A 19,843-nucleotide genomic window follows, 5' to 3' on the forward strand; every position below is an offset into this window, starting at 1 on the left:
CACTCAAGCAGGTTTTATTAAATTGGAATAGCTTAATGACTATTTATTTTATAGCATAATATTTTGAATCTATTCATTAAAAATAAGTAAAGTGAAGTTAAGATAGCTGTGTGGAATGTAAGCAAATGATCAGAGCAGTCAAGCTCACAACATTCATTTAGAACAGATTTGACTTTGTAATTGGAATTAAAATGATAAACTGGGGCCCCAGAGTAACAGCCCACATCAGAGTGAGCCAAATTCCCACTATACAAATTTTACACCACACACAAATTTGGGTGAATGCAGTAAGAACCTGTACAATTTGGCAGGACCGCAGTAGAAACTAAAAAGGACATATTATTTTCTCCTTTGGCGTGGACCTGCTATGGTTGTTTTGGACAGATTCTGAAAAAGGCCTGGTGAGGACGTGATCAAAGCAAGAACTCAGAAGGGCATAGCAAGAACAGTATTGACCAGTTAACGGCGTTCATACTCTTGGCGACATCATTGACGTTACACAAGCATGGCACAGATGGAAAAGGTTTCTGAACAAATGTCACTGCATCGTCAATGGAGTTCTCTCAAAGACCGCTTCAGGCTTGTGCTATGACCCTGGTAAGTCCATGCCACATTGTAGAAGACCGCATTAAGTTTACATTACATTCTTCTAGTACTTACTATGTTTATGGTGTGTGTACAGCAGATTATCAGTGCGTCTATGTCACCTTAAGAAAATTTACTATAAATAGTGGACCTAATTTTTCACACTATTACTTTATGGTGAACACTGGCGTGTCGTGGTATATTTAACTCGATTCAATCTCATCTGACCCGTTGAGTGTATGATCATGTGCGTGATAGGAAATTAGTGACAACATGATCGACGCTTTTAGTACCTGACAGTGGCGAGGAAGCAGTACGTACTTGATCAATGAACATTTTTCTATTTTGACTCCAGCTTCATTCTTTAATATTTTCCCGATGCAGTGGGAACTTCATAGTATTTGCCGCAGTATAACGTTTAGAATTTTATCTAGCCCAATTTGTACAAAATTGTAACTAAATCTTTGCAGCATGTGATGTAAAGAAAAGAAAACTGCATACTGTACCTGTTTCATTATAGAACTGACATAAGAGATGTTCCTATTGGAATAAACACAAAGGGATAATAAAAAGATTTGCTTAAAAAAACCTGAAAAGGATTAAAAAAAAAAAAAGTTTTTCTATGTTAATTAAATGTGATCACAGGTCAGTAACATTGTTTTCAAAATTTTGTGCTATGATCTAAATTTTACATGTAAATTCAAATTAACCCCTGTCACATTATATAATCAATAATGATCACAATAAATTAATCCTGTGAGCAAATTCCATCTAAACAATTTACAACCAAATCACCTTTCATGTAACATGAAGAGAAATTAATGATGTGTAAAAATTGCATGTGAAAAAGGAACACATAAAAGTAATAAAGATTTTTAAATATCATATTAAAAATAACAGGACTATGTGTACAAAACTCAGATGATAATAAAATCTAAAAAAAATGTAAAAAAAAATAAATAATAATTGTAAATGTAAAACATTTAAATGGTCAATAACATTCATGTGATTGTTCTTATGTGAAGTATGAGAGTGCCATAAGCCAGGACAAGGTTTTAACCATGCCAAAACTATTATCATAAAAAAAAGATATTTACTTACAGTCATTATTTCAGTACTATTTACTGGGAAATTTATAAAAAGTCTATCGGACAAGTTCTTGCTCTCATTTGCAACCGTTTCAACTCGAATGACTCTGGACTTCAACACAGGGTACAAGTTATTCTGTGAAAATGTGAAGAAATTAATATAAATGAATGTTTTCTGAGAATGCATTTTATAAAGATTATGGAAGTTTATTAAAAACGTACAAAAAAATGTTGATCAGAGCGATATGTCACTACACCGACTTTGAGCTTATCTGGGACATTCCTAAATGGTTTAACAGGAAAGTGTACGTCTATGGAGGGATCTTCATTGGACACCTAAGAAAAAAGAAACAAATAATTTTTTAATTGTTTAATTGCTAGAGATTTAATAACTATTTATCCTTCAACCTAACGAATCATTCTACCACATCACTGTTAACTTACTTTAACTAATAACTTCTATAAGATCATATTTTACAGTAATTTCAACACAAATCATGATTTTACAGTATATACAGTACAGTACATGCTTTTGTTTTGGTATGGGATTATTCCTACAATAACAACTCATCCAAATGTTATGACATCAGATTATAAATCATATTGGTCATATTCTTCTAACTCTTCTAATGAATAGAATAAAGCCACATTTCTTGTCATTTAACAGAAAAAAAAGTAAAATTATTGGGAAAGTGATGTTTTCTGTAAGGTAAACTCTATTATTAGCAATAATTATTTTCAGGGAGGTAACAGTAACTCTTCTTTTCCATCTATTTTCCTATTACTGCATGCTCCATGGTGTTCAATTATTTGTTTAATTTAGCATTGGCTATAGCTGAGTGTTACCTGTGGAGCGGGGATCCTTATATAGTCCTTATCCGTGGTATTCATATCTATCTTAACTACAATCATCTTAAAGTTCTTGTACTCGTAGGTTTTGTTTGGCCCTTCAAAATCCAAGGTGATTTGCTGATCGATGTACTTTTTCTCTGCCCTGTATTGCACAAACATCAACATAACATTTAGTCTAAATGTATGGACTCACACAGATTTGAGCAGCGTATCTGTTTTCTACTGTTTTCTTACCTAATGTAGATATCTGAAGAAACTGATTTATTACACATATTTTGTACTTTCTCCAGTCTTATTAGATCCATGTCAGATATCAGAGCATTGATTTCATCCGACTCACACTTTGTAACATTACATGTGATATTAATCTCATCTAAAGTTAAATAAAATGTTTAAAAAATATATATATAAAGCACATAATAAAAGTTTTTTTTTATAATAATTTTTTTCATTAAAAAAAAGTTTGTGACTTGCCCATGTTAAAGACCATCTGAACGTTGCTTTGACCTGTCAGCTGATCTTTTTGTACCAGTTTTATTATGTCGTTTACACTCATTATATTCGTGGTGAAATTGAGAGAAGTGCACTCCACATAGCAGTGGGAGCCTCCCCAGTTACAGAGTGATGTATTAGAGCTCACTGTAAAGTCCAGTTCTGTGCTGATGTAGAATAAATAGTTTCCTGTCTGATTAGCTGCACAAAGAGAAGAAACAAAGAAAAAAAATCTTTGGATAACATTGTACTGTATTAAAAACAAACAAACATTAAATATATTCAATTTTGAGAAAAGCAATAAAAGATCACATAAAACATCACAACCTGTATAAGTAACACGGGGTAGATTGTTGTGATGCTGATGACAATTTAGTGTCTCGTAAACCTGAGAGAGAGAGAGAGAGAGAGAGAGAGAGAGAGAGAGAGAGACAGGTAAACAGAGTACTGTACATATTTCCTAATAAATCTATAGAATAACTAATAAATACAATGGTCACCATTGGTCTCCACGGTCTCTAGTTGGACTACAGATGTTCCAAGGTGGATGTATGGATAGAATAACTAGTTCATGTATTTGAATTATGATACTAACTCAGTGCTTACCAGAATTACAACGAAGGGGGTCATGTGATTATATGAACAGTTTACAGTGTTGCTGCTGTTAAAGTTCTCCAGGTTGGTGAAAGACCCCATGACATCCCACTTGTTCTCTAATCAGGAACAAATAATAATCTACAGTTAGTTTAAATCCAATAGCTGCGAACAGGCAGGATTCTGTGTAAGAAGTAGATGATGAAAAAATCTATTACTGTACACTCAAGCAGTTTTTATAAAGTAGTGTAACAAGTAGACTCATTTACTTAGACTCATCTGTTTATTTAATTAAAATTCTTTTTTTCCATCTTCTTACAGCTACTATTGCATGTATATATTCATTTTATCTCTTATTTTATTTTGTGCCTTCTAGTACAGCTACATGTAATATAATTGTTCCTACTTGACTCTACATCACTTCAAGCCACCTCACATATAGAAGTGATAAATAAACAAAGAATTTAGACTTTTTTTCAACCCCATTTGTGCAAACTGTACATGTAACTAAATCTTTGCAGCTCATAATGAAAATAAACCTGCATACCTGTTTGATTATAGGACCGACATGAGAGGTTATAGTTTTCCTTTAAAAATAAACACAAGGACAAAATTAATAACTCGCTAAAATAATCAATTCTGAAATCTAATTTCCTTTTGATGCTCTGAAGTTGCACATATAATTCTAATAAACACCAATTGCATGATGTGATCAATAAAGATCACATGTGACTATAAATTAATCCTGTGTGAAAACCACATCTGATTTGTTAAAAACAAATATAATTTTATGTAACAACAGAAATAAGTTGTAAAAATGCATATAATAAGTAACATTAAAGTAATAAAAAGTTTTATTTTTAAACTGGAAATAAAAAAAATTAATGTATAAAAATCACAGTTGAAAATACAAAACACAGGCCTTACAAGTGAGAAAAGCAAACACTGAAAAAGATTATTTCAAGAAACAAATGAATGAAGTCTAAAAATCACATAAATAAAAAAAAAATGTGATTGTTCTCATGTGACATTAATGTGAATTTTCTACATGGAATGAAAGTGCAACAAGCCTGGGTAAGGTTTAAACTATGATTACAAAAAACAATATTTACTTACAGTTATTTTTTTGCTACTGTTTCCTTTGAAATTTATAAAAAGTCTATCTGACAGGTTCTTGCTCTCATGTCCAACAGTCTCAACTCGAATGACTCTGGACTTCATCACAGGGTACAAGTTATTCTGTGAAAATGTGCAGAAATAAATATAGATGAATATTTTCTGAGAATGCATTTTAGAGAGATTATGAAAGTTTATTAAAGACTTACTACAAAATGTTGATCAGAGCGATATGTCACTACACCGACTCTGAGCTTCTCCGAGACATTCCTAAATGGTTTAACAGGAAAGTGTACGTCTATGGGGGGATCATCATCGGACAGCTATCAGACAGTAAAGACAGATATTATTTAGATACTTTGAAACAGAAGATTTTTATTACCTTGGTGTTTTTAATTGATGTAGATATTTATTACAAATTGTCCTTTAAGCTAAATAATCATTCTACCACATCACTGTAATTATTTGGTTAATTTAGCATTGGCTATAGTTGAGTGTTACCTGTGGAGCGGGGATCCTTATATAGTCCTTATCTGTGGTATTCATATCTATCTTAACTACAATCATCTTAAAGTTATTGTACTCGTAGGTTTTGTTTGTCCCGTTAAAATCCAAGGTGATTTGCTGATCGATGTACTTTTTCTCTGCCCTGTATTGCACAAACATCAACATAACATTTAGTCTAAATGTATAGACTCACACAGATTTGAGCAGCGTATCTGTTTTCTACTGTTTTCTTACCTAATGTAGATATCTGAAGAAACTGATTTATTACACATATTTTGTACTTTCTCCAGTCTTATTAGATCCATGTCGGATATCAGAGCATTGATTTCATCTGATTCACACTTTGTAACATTACATGTGATATTACTCTCATCTAAAGTTAAATAAAATGTAAAAAAAAAATTAAATATAAAGCACATAATTAAAGTTTTTTTTTATAATAAATTTTTTCATTAAAAAAAAGTTTGTGACTTGCCCATGTTGAAGACCATCTGAACGTTGCTTTGACCTGTCAGCTGATCATTGTGTACCAGTTTCATTATGTCATTCACACCCGTTATATTTGTGGTCAAATTGAGAGAAGTGCACTCCACATAGCAGTGGGAGCCTCCCCAGTTACAGAGTGATGTATTAGGGGTTACTGTAAAGTCCAGTTCTGTGCTGATGTAGAATAAATAGTTCCCTGTCTGATTAGCTGCACAAAGAGAAGAAACAAAGGGAAAAAAACTCTGGATAACATTGTATTAAAAACAAACAAACATTAAATATTCTCAATTTTAAGAAAAGCAATAAAAGATCACATAAAAATCACAACCTGTGTAAGTAACACGGGGCAGATTGTTGTCACCCTGACGATCTCTTTGTGGCATGTAAACCTGAGAGAGAGAGAGAGAGAGAGAGAGAGAGAGAGATCAACAGAGAATATGGTACATATTTCCTAATAAATCTATAAAATAACTAATAAATACAATGGTCACCATTGGTCTCCACGGTCTCTAGTTGGACTACAGATGTTCCAAGATGGATTTATGGATAGAATAACTAGTTCATGTATTTGAATTATGATACTAACTCAGTGCTTACCAGAATTACAGCGAAGGGGGTCATGTGATTATATGAACAGTTTACAGTGTTGCTGCTGTTAAAGTTCTCCAGGTTGGTGAAAGACCCCATGACATCCCACTTGTTCACTAATCAGGAACAAATAATAATCTACAGTTAGTTTTAATAAGTAAAGTAGTGTAATTATTAAAGTCTTTATTGAGCTACTGTACTATATTTATTTTATAGCATTTAAAAAATAAATATCACTTATTTATTAAAAATGAAATTAATAGGAATGTTAAGTTATGGTAGCTGTGTAAGTGAGAAATGATCAGAACAGTGAGGCTCACTACACTATAATAACCACGTATCTTTTTCAAGTGGCATTTAAATGAAATTATTACTTTGTTTTGGTTATTAAAGTTTTATTTAATTTATATTTTATAATTTAATTGTTCAAATAAATATCTATCTATCTATCTATCTATCTATCTATCTATCTATCTATCTATCTATCTATCTGTTAATTAATTTAAATTAATATTTTTTTTATTTTTAATAAATAAGTGATATTTATTTTTTAAATGCTATAATATAAATGTAGTATGTATTGTTTCTTATAACTATTGTTGTACTTATATATTTACTTCATCTCTTGTTTTATCTTTAGCCATTATATGTAATTGTTCCTAATTGATACATCACTTTATGCCACCTCACATATGAAAGTGAGCGGCACAAAGAATTTAGACAATTAAACGTATAAATTTACATAATTTATTTAAATAAATAAACACAGAATTTGAACTTTTTTGACCTCCTTTTTTGCAAACTGTACATGTAACCAAATCTTTGCAGCACATGAGGAAAATAAACCTGCATACCTGTTTGATTATAGAACTGACATAAGAGGCTGTAGTTTCCCTAAGAGAATAAACACAAGGGCAAAATTAAAAGCTCGCTAAAATAAACCATTTTGAGATAGAATTTTCTTTCATACTCTGAAGTTGCACATGTGAATTCTAGTAAACCCCATCACATCATGTGATCAATAAAGATCACATGTGACTATAAATTAATCTTGTAAGAAAAATCACATCGGAACAATTTAAACCAAAACTCATTTTTTGTACCATGAAAAGAAATGAATAAGTTGTAAAAAATTCTAAAAAGCACATGAAACAGTTAAAGAACAATGCATAAAATCACTCATAGAAATACAAAACACAGGCCTTACATGTATAAAAAATCATGGGAAAAAATTATGTAAAAAACCCACATAAAGTCTAAAAATTACATAATAAATAAAACTCATGTGATTGTTTTCTTGAGATTACGTGACTTTTCAATACAGTTTGAGAGTGCCATAAGTCAGGACAAGGTTTTAACCATGCCGAAACTATGATCATAAAAAATACTTACAGTCATTATTTCAGTACTGTTTACTGGAAAATTTATGAAAAGTCTATCGGACAAGTTTCTGGTCTCATGTCCAACAGTCTCAACTCGAATGACTCTTGACTTCAACACAGGGTACAAGTTATTCTGTGAAAATGTGCAGAAATGAATATAGATGAATGTTTTCTGAGAATGCATTTTAGAGAGATTGTGAAAGTTTATTAAAGACTTACTACAAAATGTTGATCAGAGCGATATGTCACTACACCGACTCTGAGCTTCTCTGAGACATTCCTAAATGGTTTAACAGGAAAGTGTACGTCTATGGGGGGATCATCATTGGACAGCTATCAGACAGTAAAGTCAGATATTATTCAGATCAGATAACATTGGCTCAAATACTTTAAACAGAAGATAATTATTATCTTGCTGTTTTTAATAGCTGCAGGTTTTATTATTAATTGCCCTTCAGGCTAATTAATCATTCTACAACATCACTGTTGAATTCTAGAATTTAATAACTTCTATAACATCAAGTTTAACAGTAATGGCAAAAGCAAATCATCATCACATGTACGCTCTTGTTACAGTATGGGATTATTCTTACAATAATGTCTCATCCAAAGAAACTTTTATGACATCAGATTACAGTATGACTCTGTTCATATTCTTCTAATTCTTCTAATGAATGGAGTAAAACAACACACTTGTTGTTACTTACAGTAACAGAAAAAAAATATTCATGGACAGTCATGTTTTTGTAAGATTTGTAAGATAAAAGCTACTATTAGACAATAATTAACTTCAGGGTGGTAACTGTAACTCTTCTTCATGTTGGATCACATCCCACTTTCATATCTTTTATTGTGTTCCTATTACTGCATGCTCCATGGTGTTTAATAATTTGTTTAATTTAGCATTGGCTATAGCTGAGTGTTACCTGTGGAGCGAGGATTCTTATGTAGTCCTCATTCGTGGTATTCATATCTATCTTAACTACAATCATCTTAAAGTTCTTGTACTCGTAGGTTTTGTTTGTCCCGTTAAAATCCAAGGTGATTTGCTGATCGATGTACTTTTTCTCTGCCCTGTATTGCACAAACATCAACATAACATTTAGTCTAAATGTATGGACTCACACAGATTTGAGCAGCGTATCTGTTTTCTACTGTTTTCTTACCTAATGTAGATATCTGAAGAAACTGATTTATTACACATATTTTGTATTTTCTCCAGTCTTATTAGATCCATGTCAGATATCAGAGCATTGATTTCATCTGACTCACACTTTGTAACATAACATGTGATATTAATCTCATCTAAAGTTAAATAAAATATTCAAAATTTTAATTAACATAATGCACATAATTAACAGTTTTTGAATAATTTAACTGTTGCATTAAAAAAATTCAGTTTGTGACTTGCCCATGTTAAAGACCATCTGAGTGTCGCTTTGACATGGTAGTTGATCTTTTTGTTCCAGTTTTATTATATTGTTCACATCCGTTATATTACTGGTGAAACTGATAGAAGTGCACTCCACATAGCAGTGGGAGCCTCCCCAGTTACAGTGTGATGTATTAGAGCTGACTGAAAACTCCAGTTCTGTGCTGATGTAAAATAAATAGTTCCCTGTCTGATTAGCTGCACAAAAAGAAGAAACAAAGGGAAAAAATTATCTGGTTAAGATTGTAGGAGAAACAAACATTAAAGACACTGAACTGTGAGGAAGCAATAAAAGTACACAACCTATGTAAGTAACACGGAGCAGGTTGTTGTGATTCTGATGATCTCTTTGTCGAGTATAAACCTGAAAGACAGAAAGAGAGAGAGAGAGAGAGAGAGAGAGAGAGAGAGAGACAGGTAAACAGAGTACTGTACATATTTCCTAATAAATCTATAGAATAACTAATAAATACAATGGTCACCATTGGTCTCCACGGTCTCTAGTTGGACTACAGATGTTCCAAGGTGGATGTATGGATAGAATAACTAGTTCATGTATTTGAATTATGATACTAACTCAGTGCTTACCAGAATTACAGCGAAGGGGGTCATGTGATTATATGAACAGTTTACAGTGTTGCTGCTGTTAAAGTTCTCCAGGTTGGTGAAAGACCCCATGACATCCCACTTGTTCACTAATCAGGAACAAATAATAATCTACAGTTAGTTTTAATAAGTAAAGTAGTGTAATTAGTAAAGTCTTTATTGAGCTACTGTACTATATTCATTTTATAGCATTTAAAAAAAATTATATCACTTGTTTTTTAAAAATGAAATTAATAGGAATGTTAAGTTATGGTAGCTGTGTAAGTGAGAAATGATCAGAGCAGTGAAGCTCACTACACTCTTTAAAAAAATATTCAACTTTGTATCTTTTCAAGTGGCATTTAAATGAAATTATTACTTTGTTTTGGTAATTAAAGTTTTATTTAATTTAAATTTTATAATTTAATTGTTCAAATATCTATCTATCTATCTATCTATCTATCTGGTAATTTATTTAAATTTGTATTTTTTATTTACTTTTAACTATTGTTGTACTTATATATTTACTACATCTCTTGTTTTATCTTTAGCCATTATATGTAATTGTTCCTACTTGATTCTACGTCACTTTAAACCACCTCACATATGAAAGTGAGCAGCACAAAGAATTTAGACAATTAAACATATAAATTTAAATAATTTATTTAAATAAATAAACACAGAATTTAGACTTTTTTGACCTCCTTTTTTGCAAACTGTACATGTAACCAAATCTTTGCAGCACATGATGAAAATAAACCTGCATACCTGTTTGATTATAGAACTGACATAAGAGGCTGTAGTTTCCCTAAGAGAATAAACACAAGGGCAAAATTAACAGCTCGCTAAAATAAACCATTCTGAGATTGAATTCTCTTTCATACTCTGAAGTTGCACATGTGAGTTCTAGTAAACCCCATCACATCATGTGATCAATAAAGATCACATGTGACTATAAATTAATCCTGTGAGAAAAATCACATCAGAACAACTTAAACCAAAACTATTTTTTTGTACCATGAAAAGAAATGAATAAGTTGTAAAAATTCTAAAAAGCACATGAAACATTTAAAGAACAATGCATAAAATCACTCATAGAAATACAAAACACAGGCCTTACATGTATAAAAAATCATGGGAAAAAATTATGTAAAAAACCCACATAAAGTCTAAAAATCACATAATAAATAAAACCCATGTGATTGTTCTCATGAGATTATGTGACTTTTCAATACAGTTTGAGAGTGCCATAAGTCAGGACAAGGTTTTAACCATGCCAAAACTATGATCATAAAAAATACTTACAGTCATTATTTCAGTACTGTTCACTTTGAAATTTATAAAAAGTCTATCGGACAAGTTTCTGGTCTCATGTCCAACAGTCTCAACTCGAATGACTCTGGACTTCAACACAGGGTACAAGTTATTCTGTGAAAATGTGCAGAAATTAATATAAATGAATGTTTTCTGAGAATGCATTTTAGAGAGATTATAAAAGTTTATTAAAGACTTACTACAAAATGTTGATCAGAGCGATATGTCACTACACCGACTCTGAGCTTCTCTGAGACATTCCTAAATGGTTTAACAGGAAAGTGTACGTCTATGGGGGGATCATCATCGGACAGCTATCAGACAGTAAAGACAGATATTATTCAGATCAGATAACATTGGCTCAAATACTTTGAAACAGAAGATTATTATTATCTTGCTGTTTTTAATAGCTGCAGGTTTTTATTATTAATTGTCCTTCAAGCTAATTAATCATTCTACAACATCACTGTTGAATTCTTGAATCCAATAACTTCTTTAACATCAAGTTTAACAGTAATGGCAAAAGCTAATCATTACCACATGTATGCTCTTCTTAAAGCATGGGATTATTCTTACAATAATGTCTCATCCAAAGAAACTTTTATGACATCAGATTACAGTATGACTCTGTTCATATTTGTTATTACTTAACAGAGAAAAAAATATTTGGGGCACAGTGATGTTTTTTGTAAGATAAAAGCTACTATTAGACAATAATTAACTTCAGGCTGGTAACTGTAACTCTTCTTCATGTTGGATCACATCCCACTATCATATCTTTTATTGTTTTCCTATTACTGCATGCTACATGGTGTTTAATAATTTGTTTAATTTAGCATTGGCTATAGCTGAGTGTTACCTGTGGAGCGGGGATCCTTATATAGTCCTCATTCGTGGTATTCATATCTATCTTAACTACAATCATCTTAAAGTTCTTGTACTCGTAGGTTTTGTTTGTCCCGTTAAAATCCAAGGTGATTTGCTGATCGATGTACTTTTTCTCTGCCCTGTATTGCACAAACATCAACATAACATTTAGTCTAAATGTATGGACTCACACAGATTTGAGCAGCGTATCTGTTTTCTACTGTTTTCTTACCTAATGTAGATATCTGAAGAAACTGATTTATTACACATATTTTGTACTTTCTCCAGTCTTATTAGATCCATGTCAGATATCAGAGCATTGATTTTATCTGACTCACACTTTGTAACATTACATGTGATATTAATCTCATCTAAAGTTAAATAAAATGTTAAAAAAAATTAAATATAAAGCACATAATAAAAGTTTTTTTTTATAATAAATTTTTTCATAAAAAAAAGTTTGTGACTTGCCCATGTTGAAGACCATCTGAACGTTGCTTTGCCCTGTCAGTTGATCTTTTTGAACCAGTTTTATTATGTCGTTTACACTCATTATATTCGTAGTGAAATTGAGAGAAGTGCACTCCACATAGCAGTGGGAGCCTCCCCAGTTACAGAGTGATGTATTAGAGCTCACTGTAAAGTCCAGTTCTGTGCTGATGTAGAATAAATAGTTTCCTGTCTGATTAGCTGCACAAAGAGAAGAAACAAGAAAAAAAATCTTTGGATAACATTGTATTAAAAACAAACAAACATTAAATATATTCAATTTTGAGAAAAGCAATAAAAGATCACATAAAACATCACAACCTGTATAAGTAACACGGGGTAGATTGTTGTGATGCTGATGACAATTTAGTGTCTCGTAAACCTGAGAGAGAGAGAGAGAGAGAGAGAGAGAGAGAGAGAGAGAGAGAGACAGGTAAACAGAGTACTGTACATATTTCCTAATAAATCTATAGAATAACTAATAAATACAATGGTCACCATTGGTCTCCACGGTCTCTAGTTGGACTACAGATGTTCCAAGATGGATGTATGGATAGAATAACTAGTTCATGTATTTGAATTATGATACTAACTCAGTGCTTACCAGAAATACAGCGAAGGGGGTCATGTGATTATATGAACAGTTTACAGTGTTGCTGCTGTTAAAGTTCTCCAGGTTGGTGAAAGACCCCATGACATCCCACTTGTTCACTAATCAGGAACAAATAATAATCTACAGTTAGTTTTAATAAGTAAAGTAGTGTAATTAGTAAAGTCTTTACTGAGCTACTGTACTATATTCATTTTATAGCATTTAAAAAAAATTATATCACTTATTTTTTAAAAATGAAATTAATAGGAATGTTAAGTTATGGTAGCTGTGTAAGTGAGAAATGATCAGAGCAGTGAAGCTCACTACACTCTTTAAAAAAATATTCAACTTTGTATCTTTTCAAGTGGCATTTAAATGAAATTATTACTTTGTTTTGGTAATTAAAGTTTTATTTAATTTAAATTTTATAATTTAATTGTTCAAATATCTATCTATCTATCTATCTATCTATCTGGTAATTTATTTAAATTTGTATTTTTTATTTACTTTTAACTATTGTTGTACTTATATATTTACTACATCTCTTGTTTTATCTTTAGCCATTATATGTAATTGTTCCTACTTGATTCTACGTCACTTTAAACCACCTCACATATGAAAGTGAGCAGCACAAAGAATTTAGACAATTAAACGTATACATGTAAATAATTTATTTAAATAAATAAACACAGAATTTAGACTTTTTTGACCTTCTTTTTTGCAAACTGTACATGTAACCAAATCTTTGCAGCACATGAGGAAAATAAACCTTCATACCTGTTTGATTATAGAACTGACATAAGAGGCTGTAGTTTCCCTAAGAGAATAAACACAAGGGCAACATTAACAGCTCGCTAAAATAAACCATTCTAAGATTGAATTCTCTTTCATACTCTGAAGTTGCACATGTGAATTCTAGTAAACCCCATCACATTACATAATCAATAAAGATCACATTACATAATCAATAAAGATCACATGTGACTATAAATTAATCCTGTGAGAAAAATCACATCAGAACAACCTAAACCAAAACTATTTTTTTGTACCATGAAAAGAAATGAATAAGTTGTAAAAATTCTAAAAAGCACATGAAACAGTTGAAGAACAATGCATAAAATCACTCATAGAAATACAAAACACAGGCCTTACATGTATAAAAAAATCATGGGAAAAAATTATGGAAAGAAACACATAAAGTCTAAAAATCACATAATAAATAAAACCCATGTGATTGTTCTCATGGAATTATGTGACTTTTCAATACAGTTTGAGAGAGTGCCATAAGTCAGGACAAGGTTTTAACCATGCCAAAACTATGATCATAAAAAATACTTACAGTCATTATTTCAGTACTGTTTACTGGGAAATTTATAAAAAGTCTATCGGACAAGTTTCTGGTCTCATGTCCAACAGTCTCAACTCGAATGACTCTGGACTTCAACACAGGGTACGAGTTATTCTGTGAAAATGTGCAGAAATGAATATAGATGAGTGTTTTCTGAGAATGCATTTTAGAGAGATTGTGAAAGTTTATTAAAGACTTACTACAAAATGTTGATCAGAGCGATATGTCACTACACCGACTCTGAGCTTCTCTGAGACATTCCTAAATGGTTTAACAGGAAAGTGTACGTCTATGGGGGGATCATCATTGGACAGCTATCAGACAGTAAAGACAGATATTATTCAGATCAGATAACATTGGCTCAAATACTTTAAACAGAAGATTATTATTATCTTGCTGTTTTTAATAGCTGCAGGTTTTTATTATTAATTGTCCTTCAAGCTAATTAATCATTCCACAACATCACTGCTAAATTCTAGAATTTAATAACTTCTATAACATCAAGTTTAACAGTAATGGCAAAAGCTAATCATGATCACATGTACGCTCTTGTTAAAGCATGGGATTATTCTTACAATAATGTCTCATCCAAAGAAACTTTTATGACATCAGATTACAGTATGACTCTGTTCATATTTGTTGTTACTTAACAGAGAAAAAAATATTTGGGGCACAGTGATGTTTTTTGTAAGATAAAAGCTACTATTAGACAATAATTAACTTCAGGCTGGTAACTGTAACTCTTTTTCATGTTGGATCACATCCCACTATCATATCTTTTATTGTGTTCCTATTACTGCATGCTACATGGTGTTTAATAATTTGGTTAATTTAGCATTGGCTATAGCTGAGTGTTACCTGTGGAGCGGGGATCCTTATATAGTCCTCATTCGTGGTATTCATATCTATCTTAACTACAATCATCTTAAAGTTCTTGTACTCGTAGGTTTTGTTTGTCCCGTTAAAATCCAAGGTGATTTGCTGATCGATGTACTTTTTCTCTGCCCTGTATTGCACAAACATCAACATAACATTTAGTCTAAATGTATAGACTCACACAGATTTGAGCAGCGTATCTGTTTTCTACTGTTTTCTTACCTAATGTAGATATCTGAAGAAACTGATTTATTACACATATTTTGTACTTTCTCCAGTCTTATTAGATCCATGTCAGATATCAGAGCATTGATTTTATCCGAATCACACTTTGTAACATTACATGTGATATTAATCTCATCTAAAGTTAAATAAAATGTTAAAAAAAAATTAAATATAAAGCACATAATAAAAGTTTTTTTTTATAATAAATTTTTTCATAAAAAAAAGTTTGTGACTTGCCCATGTTGAAGACCATCTGAACGTTGCTTTGCCCTGTTAGCTGATCTTTTTGAACCAGTTTTATTATGTCGTTTACACTCATTATATTCGTAGTGAAATTGAGAGAAGTGCACTCCACATAGCAGTGGGAGCCTCCCCAGTTACAGAGTGATGTATTAGAGCTCACTGTAAAGTCCAGTTCTGTGCTGATGTAGAATAAATAGTTTCCTGTCTGATTAGCTGCACAAAGAGAAGAAACAAGAAAAAAAATCTTTGGATAACATTGTATTAAAAACAAACAAACATTAAATATATTCAATTTTGAGAAAAGCAATAAAAGATCACATAAAACATCACAACCTGTATAAGTAACACGGGGCAGATTGTTGTGATGCTGATGACAATTTAGTGTCTCGTAAACCTGAGAGAGAGAGAGAGAGAGAGAGAGAGAGAGAGAGAGAGAGAGACAGGTAAACAGAGTACTGTACATATTTCCTAATAAATCTATAGAATAACTAATAAATACAATGGTCACCATTGGTCTCCACGGTCTCTAGTTGGACTACAGATGTTCCAAGATGGATGTATGGATAGAATAACTAGTTCATGTATTTGAATTATGATACTAACTCAGTGCTTACCAGAATTACAGCGAAGGGGGTCATGTGATTATATGAACAGTTTACAGTGTTGCTGCTGTTAAAGTTCTCCAGGTTGGTGAAAGACCCCATGACATCCCACTTGTTCACTAATCAGGAACAAATAATAATCTACAGTTAGTTTTAATAAGTAAAGTAGTGTAATTATTAAAGTCTTTATTGAGCTACTGTACTATATTCATTTTATAGCATTTAAAAAATAAATATCACTTATTTTTTAAAAATGAAATTAATAGGAATGTTAAGTTATGGTAGCTGTGTAAGTGAGAAATGATCAGAGCAGTGAAGCTCACTACACTCTTTAAAAAAATATTTAACTTCATATCTTTTTCAAGTTGCATTTAAATAAAATGATTACTTTGTTTTGGTAATTAAAGTTTTATTTTATTAAAATTTTATAATTTAATTGTTCAAATATCTATCTATCTATCTATCTATCTATCTGGTAATTTATTTAAATTTGTATTTTTTATTTACTTTTAACTATTGTTGTACTTATATATTTACTACATCTCTTGTTTTATCTTTAGCCATCATATGTAATTGTTCCTACTTGATTCTACATCACTTTAAACCACCTCACATATGAAAGTGAGCAGCACAAAGAATTTAGACAATTAAACGTATACATGTAAATAATTTATTTAAATAAATAAACACAGAATTTAGACTTTTTTGACCTTCTTTTTTGCAAACTGTACATGTAACTAAATCTTTGCAGCACATGAGGAAAATAAACCTGCATACCTGTTTGATTATAGAACTGACATAAGAGGCTGTAGTTTCCCTAAGAGAATAAACACAAGGGCAACATTAACAGCTCGCTAAAATAAACCATTCTAAGATTGAATTCTCTTTCATACTCTGAAGTTGCACATGTGAATTCTAGTAAACCCCATCACATTACATAATCAATAAAGATCACATGTGACTATAAATTAATCCTGTGAGAAAAATCACATCAGAACAATTTAAACCAAAACTATTTTTTTGTACCATGAAAAGAAATGAATAAGTTGTAAAAATTCTAAAAAGCACATGAAACAGTTGAAGAACAATGCATAAAATCACTCATAGAAATACAAAACACAGGCTTACATGTATAAAAAAATCATGGGAAAAAATTATGTAAAAAACCCACATAAAGTCTAAAAATTACATAATAAATAAAACCCATGTGATTGTTCTCATGAGATTATGTGACTTTTCAATACAGTTTGAGAGTGCCATAAGTCAGGACAAGGTTTTAACCATGCCAAAACTATGATCATAAAAAAATACTTACAGTCATTATTTCAGTACTGTTTACTGGGAAATTTATAAAAAGTCTATCGGACAAGTTTCTGGTCTCATGTCCAACAGTCTCAACTCGAATGACTCTGGACTTCAACACAGGGTACGAGTTATTCTGTGAAAATGTGCAGAAATGAATATAGATGAGTGTTTTCTGAGAATGCATTTTAGAGAGATTCTAAAAGTTTATTTAAAACTTACTACAAATTGTTGATCAGAGCGATATGTCACTACACCGACTCTGAGCTTCTCTGAGACATTCCTAAATGGTTTAACAGGAAAGTGTACGTCTATGGGGGGATCATCATCGGACAGCTATCAGACAGTAAAGACAGATATTATTCAGATCAGATAACATTGACTCAAATACTTTAAACAGAAGATAATTATTATCTTGCTGTTTTTAATTGCTGCGGGTTTTTATTATTAATTGTCCTTCAAGCTAATTGATCATTCTACAACATCACTGCTAAATTCTAGAATTTAATAACTTCTATAATATCAAGTTTAACAGTAATGGCAAAAGCTAATCATGATCACATGTACGCTCTTGTTACAGTATGGGATTATTCTTACAATAATGTCTCATCCAAAGAAACTTTTATGACATCAGATTACAGTATGACTCTGTTCATATTTGTTGTTACTTAACAGAGAAAAAAATATTTGGGGCACAGTGATGTTTTTTGTAAGATAAAAGCTACTATTAGACAATAATTAACTTCAGGCTGGTAACTGTAACTCTTTTTCATGTTGGATCACATCCCACTATCATATCTTTTATTGTGTTCCTATTACTGCATGCTCCATGGTGTTTAATAATTTGGTTAATTTAGCATTGGCTATAGCTGAGTGTTACCTGTGGAGCGAGGATTCTTATGTAGTCCTCATTCGTGGTATTCATATCTATCTTAACTACAATCATCTTAAAGTTCTTGTAATCGTAGGTTTTGTTTGTCCCGTTAAAATCCAAGGTGATTTGCTGATCGATGTTCTTTTTCTCTGCCCTGTATTGCACAAACATCAACATAACATTTAGTCTAAATGTATAGACTCACACAGATTTGAGCAGTGTATCTTGTTTTCTACTGTTTTCTTACCTAATGTAGATATCTGAAGAAACTGATTTATCACACATATTTTGTACTTTCTCCAGTCTTATTAGATCCATGTCAGATATCAGAGCATTGATTTTATCTGACTCACACTTTGTAACATTACATGTGATATTAATCTCATCTAAAGTTAAATAAAATGTTAAAATTGTAAATTAAACATAATTCACATTAATAGATTTTAAATGGAATTTAACTGTTTGATTAAAAGTAACTCATTCTGATTCAATTAACTGCACAAAGAGAAAAAATAAACAAATGAACATGCATGCAAGGGAGTCATATGATTATATGAGTAGTTTACAGTATTGCTGCTGGTAAAGTTCTTGAGGTTGGTTAAATAAAAAACATGTCATATCACTTCTACTCTAATAGAGACCAAATATTCTGAATATATACCAAATATATACAAAACTAATTTTAATAAGTTAATCCTAACAGCTTCAAACATGCAGGATTACTTGTGTATCATTAAAAAATGAATGAGGTGCACTCAGGCCATATCAATAAGATGGATATGAATGGAGTCTATTCATGAAATCTATGAAATCTAACCTTTTAAATGGGTCATTATTCATCACCAAGAGTAAAACTGATAGGTAAAGTTTGATATGATTATACAATATGGAGAATGATTAATCAATAAGTCTTCAAATCTGCCTGAAATTCATTAGTAAGTAATGTTCTTTAAATACTTTTGCAGCTTTTAAAGCAAAGTCAATAGGGGGTGCTGGTGTCAGTGTACAGTACTGGATAGACACTGTTTAATGAATAAATTACATGGTATTAACTTGTCAGGACATTACACTGTGAACATTGTACAATGTTCTAAATTGCATTATAATAGAGAATTCAGTAACTTTTTTATAATTCGCCAGTCTAAATCTTGCTTATCCACTTTAGGACCAAATGAAAAATCTAAGTTTTTCTCCCATCTACATCGTCCATATATCCTTGTATGATCCGCATTTATTAAGTTCATAGGTGTCAGTTACAAATAGAAAGAAAAAGTGAGGAGAGATTGCGATCTACACAACAGTATATTAAGTAAAGATTAAAAGGTTTAAGTGGACACTTAATGAATAGTTACTATTAATTTCATACAGAGGTGTCAAGTAACGAAGTACAAATACTTACCTTAC

General features: G+C 31.4%; 2 protein-coding genes and 1 long non-coding RNA gene across 3 annotated transcripts; all 3 read right to left on the minus strand.

The window, feature by feature from the left end:
- Positions 1-5,686: 5,686 nt before the first annotated feature.
- On the minus strand, positions 5,687-14,603 carry LOC128542723 (uncharacterized). Its single transcript, XM_053512697.1, has 14 exons — positions 14,518-14,603; positions 14,309-14,431; positions 13,747-13,786; positions 12,982-13,088; positions 12,699-12,759; positions 9,102-9,320; positions 8,857-8,995; positions 8,617-8,764; positions 7,910-8,023; positions 7,701-7,823; positions 7,163-7,202; positions 6,318-6,424; positions 6,049-6,109; positions 5,687-5,928 (listed from the first exon to the last, which is right to left on the minus strand). Exons 2-14 carry the CDS (start codon positions 14,312-14,314, stop codon positions 5,687-5,689), a joined length of 1,407 nt encoding a protein of 468 aa, XP_053368672.1. The 5' UTR covers positions 14,315-14,431; positions 14,518-14,603.
- Positions 9,312-12,227, minus strand: LOC128542560 (uncharacterized). The gene is made up of 7 exons (XM_053512471.1): positions 12,121-12,227; positions 11,881-12,028; positions 11,222-11,335; positions 11,013-11,135; positions 10,476-10,515; positions 9,711-9,817; positions 9,312-9,486 (listed from the first exon to the last, which is right to left on the minus strand). Exons 1-7 carry the CDS (start codon positions 12,189-12,191, stop codon positions 9,352-9,354), a joined length of 738 nt encoding a protein of 245 aa, XP_053368446.1. The 5' UTR covers positions 12,192-12,227; the 3' UTR covers positions 9,312-9,351.
- A 1,691-nt stretch (positions 14,604-16,294) lies between the features above and the next one.
- On the minus strand, positions 16,295-17,668 carry LOC128542810 (uncharacterized). Its single transcript, XR_008365680.1, has 3 exons — positions 17,579-17,668; positions 17,041-17,080; positions 16,295-16,382 (listed from the first exon to the last, which is right to left on the minus strand). It is a non-coding gene; the product is annotated as an uncharacterized LOC128542810 (long non-coding RNA).
- Between the last annotated feature and the right edge of the window lie 2,175 nt (positions 17,669-19,843).

This window comes from Clarias gariepinus, chromosome 15 (assembly GCF_024256425.1).
Source record: "Clarias gariepinus isolate MV-2021 ecotype Netherlands chromosome 15, CGAR_prim_01v2, whole genome shotgun sequence".
In the NCBI taxonomy this organism is placed as follows: Eukaryota; Metazoa; Chordata; class Actinopteri; order Siluriformes; family Clariidae; genus Clarias; species Clarias gariepinus.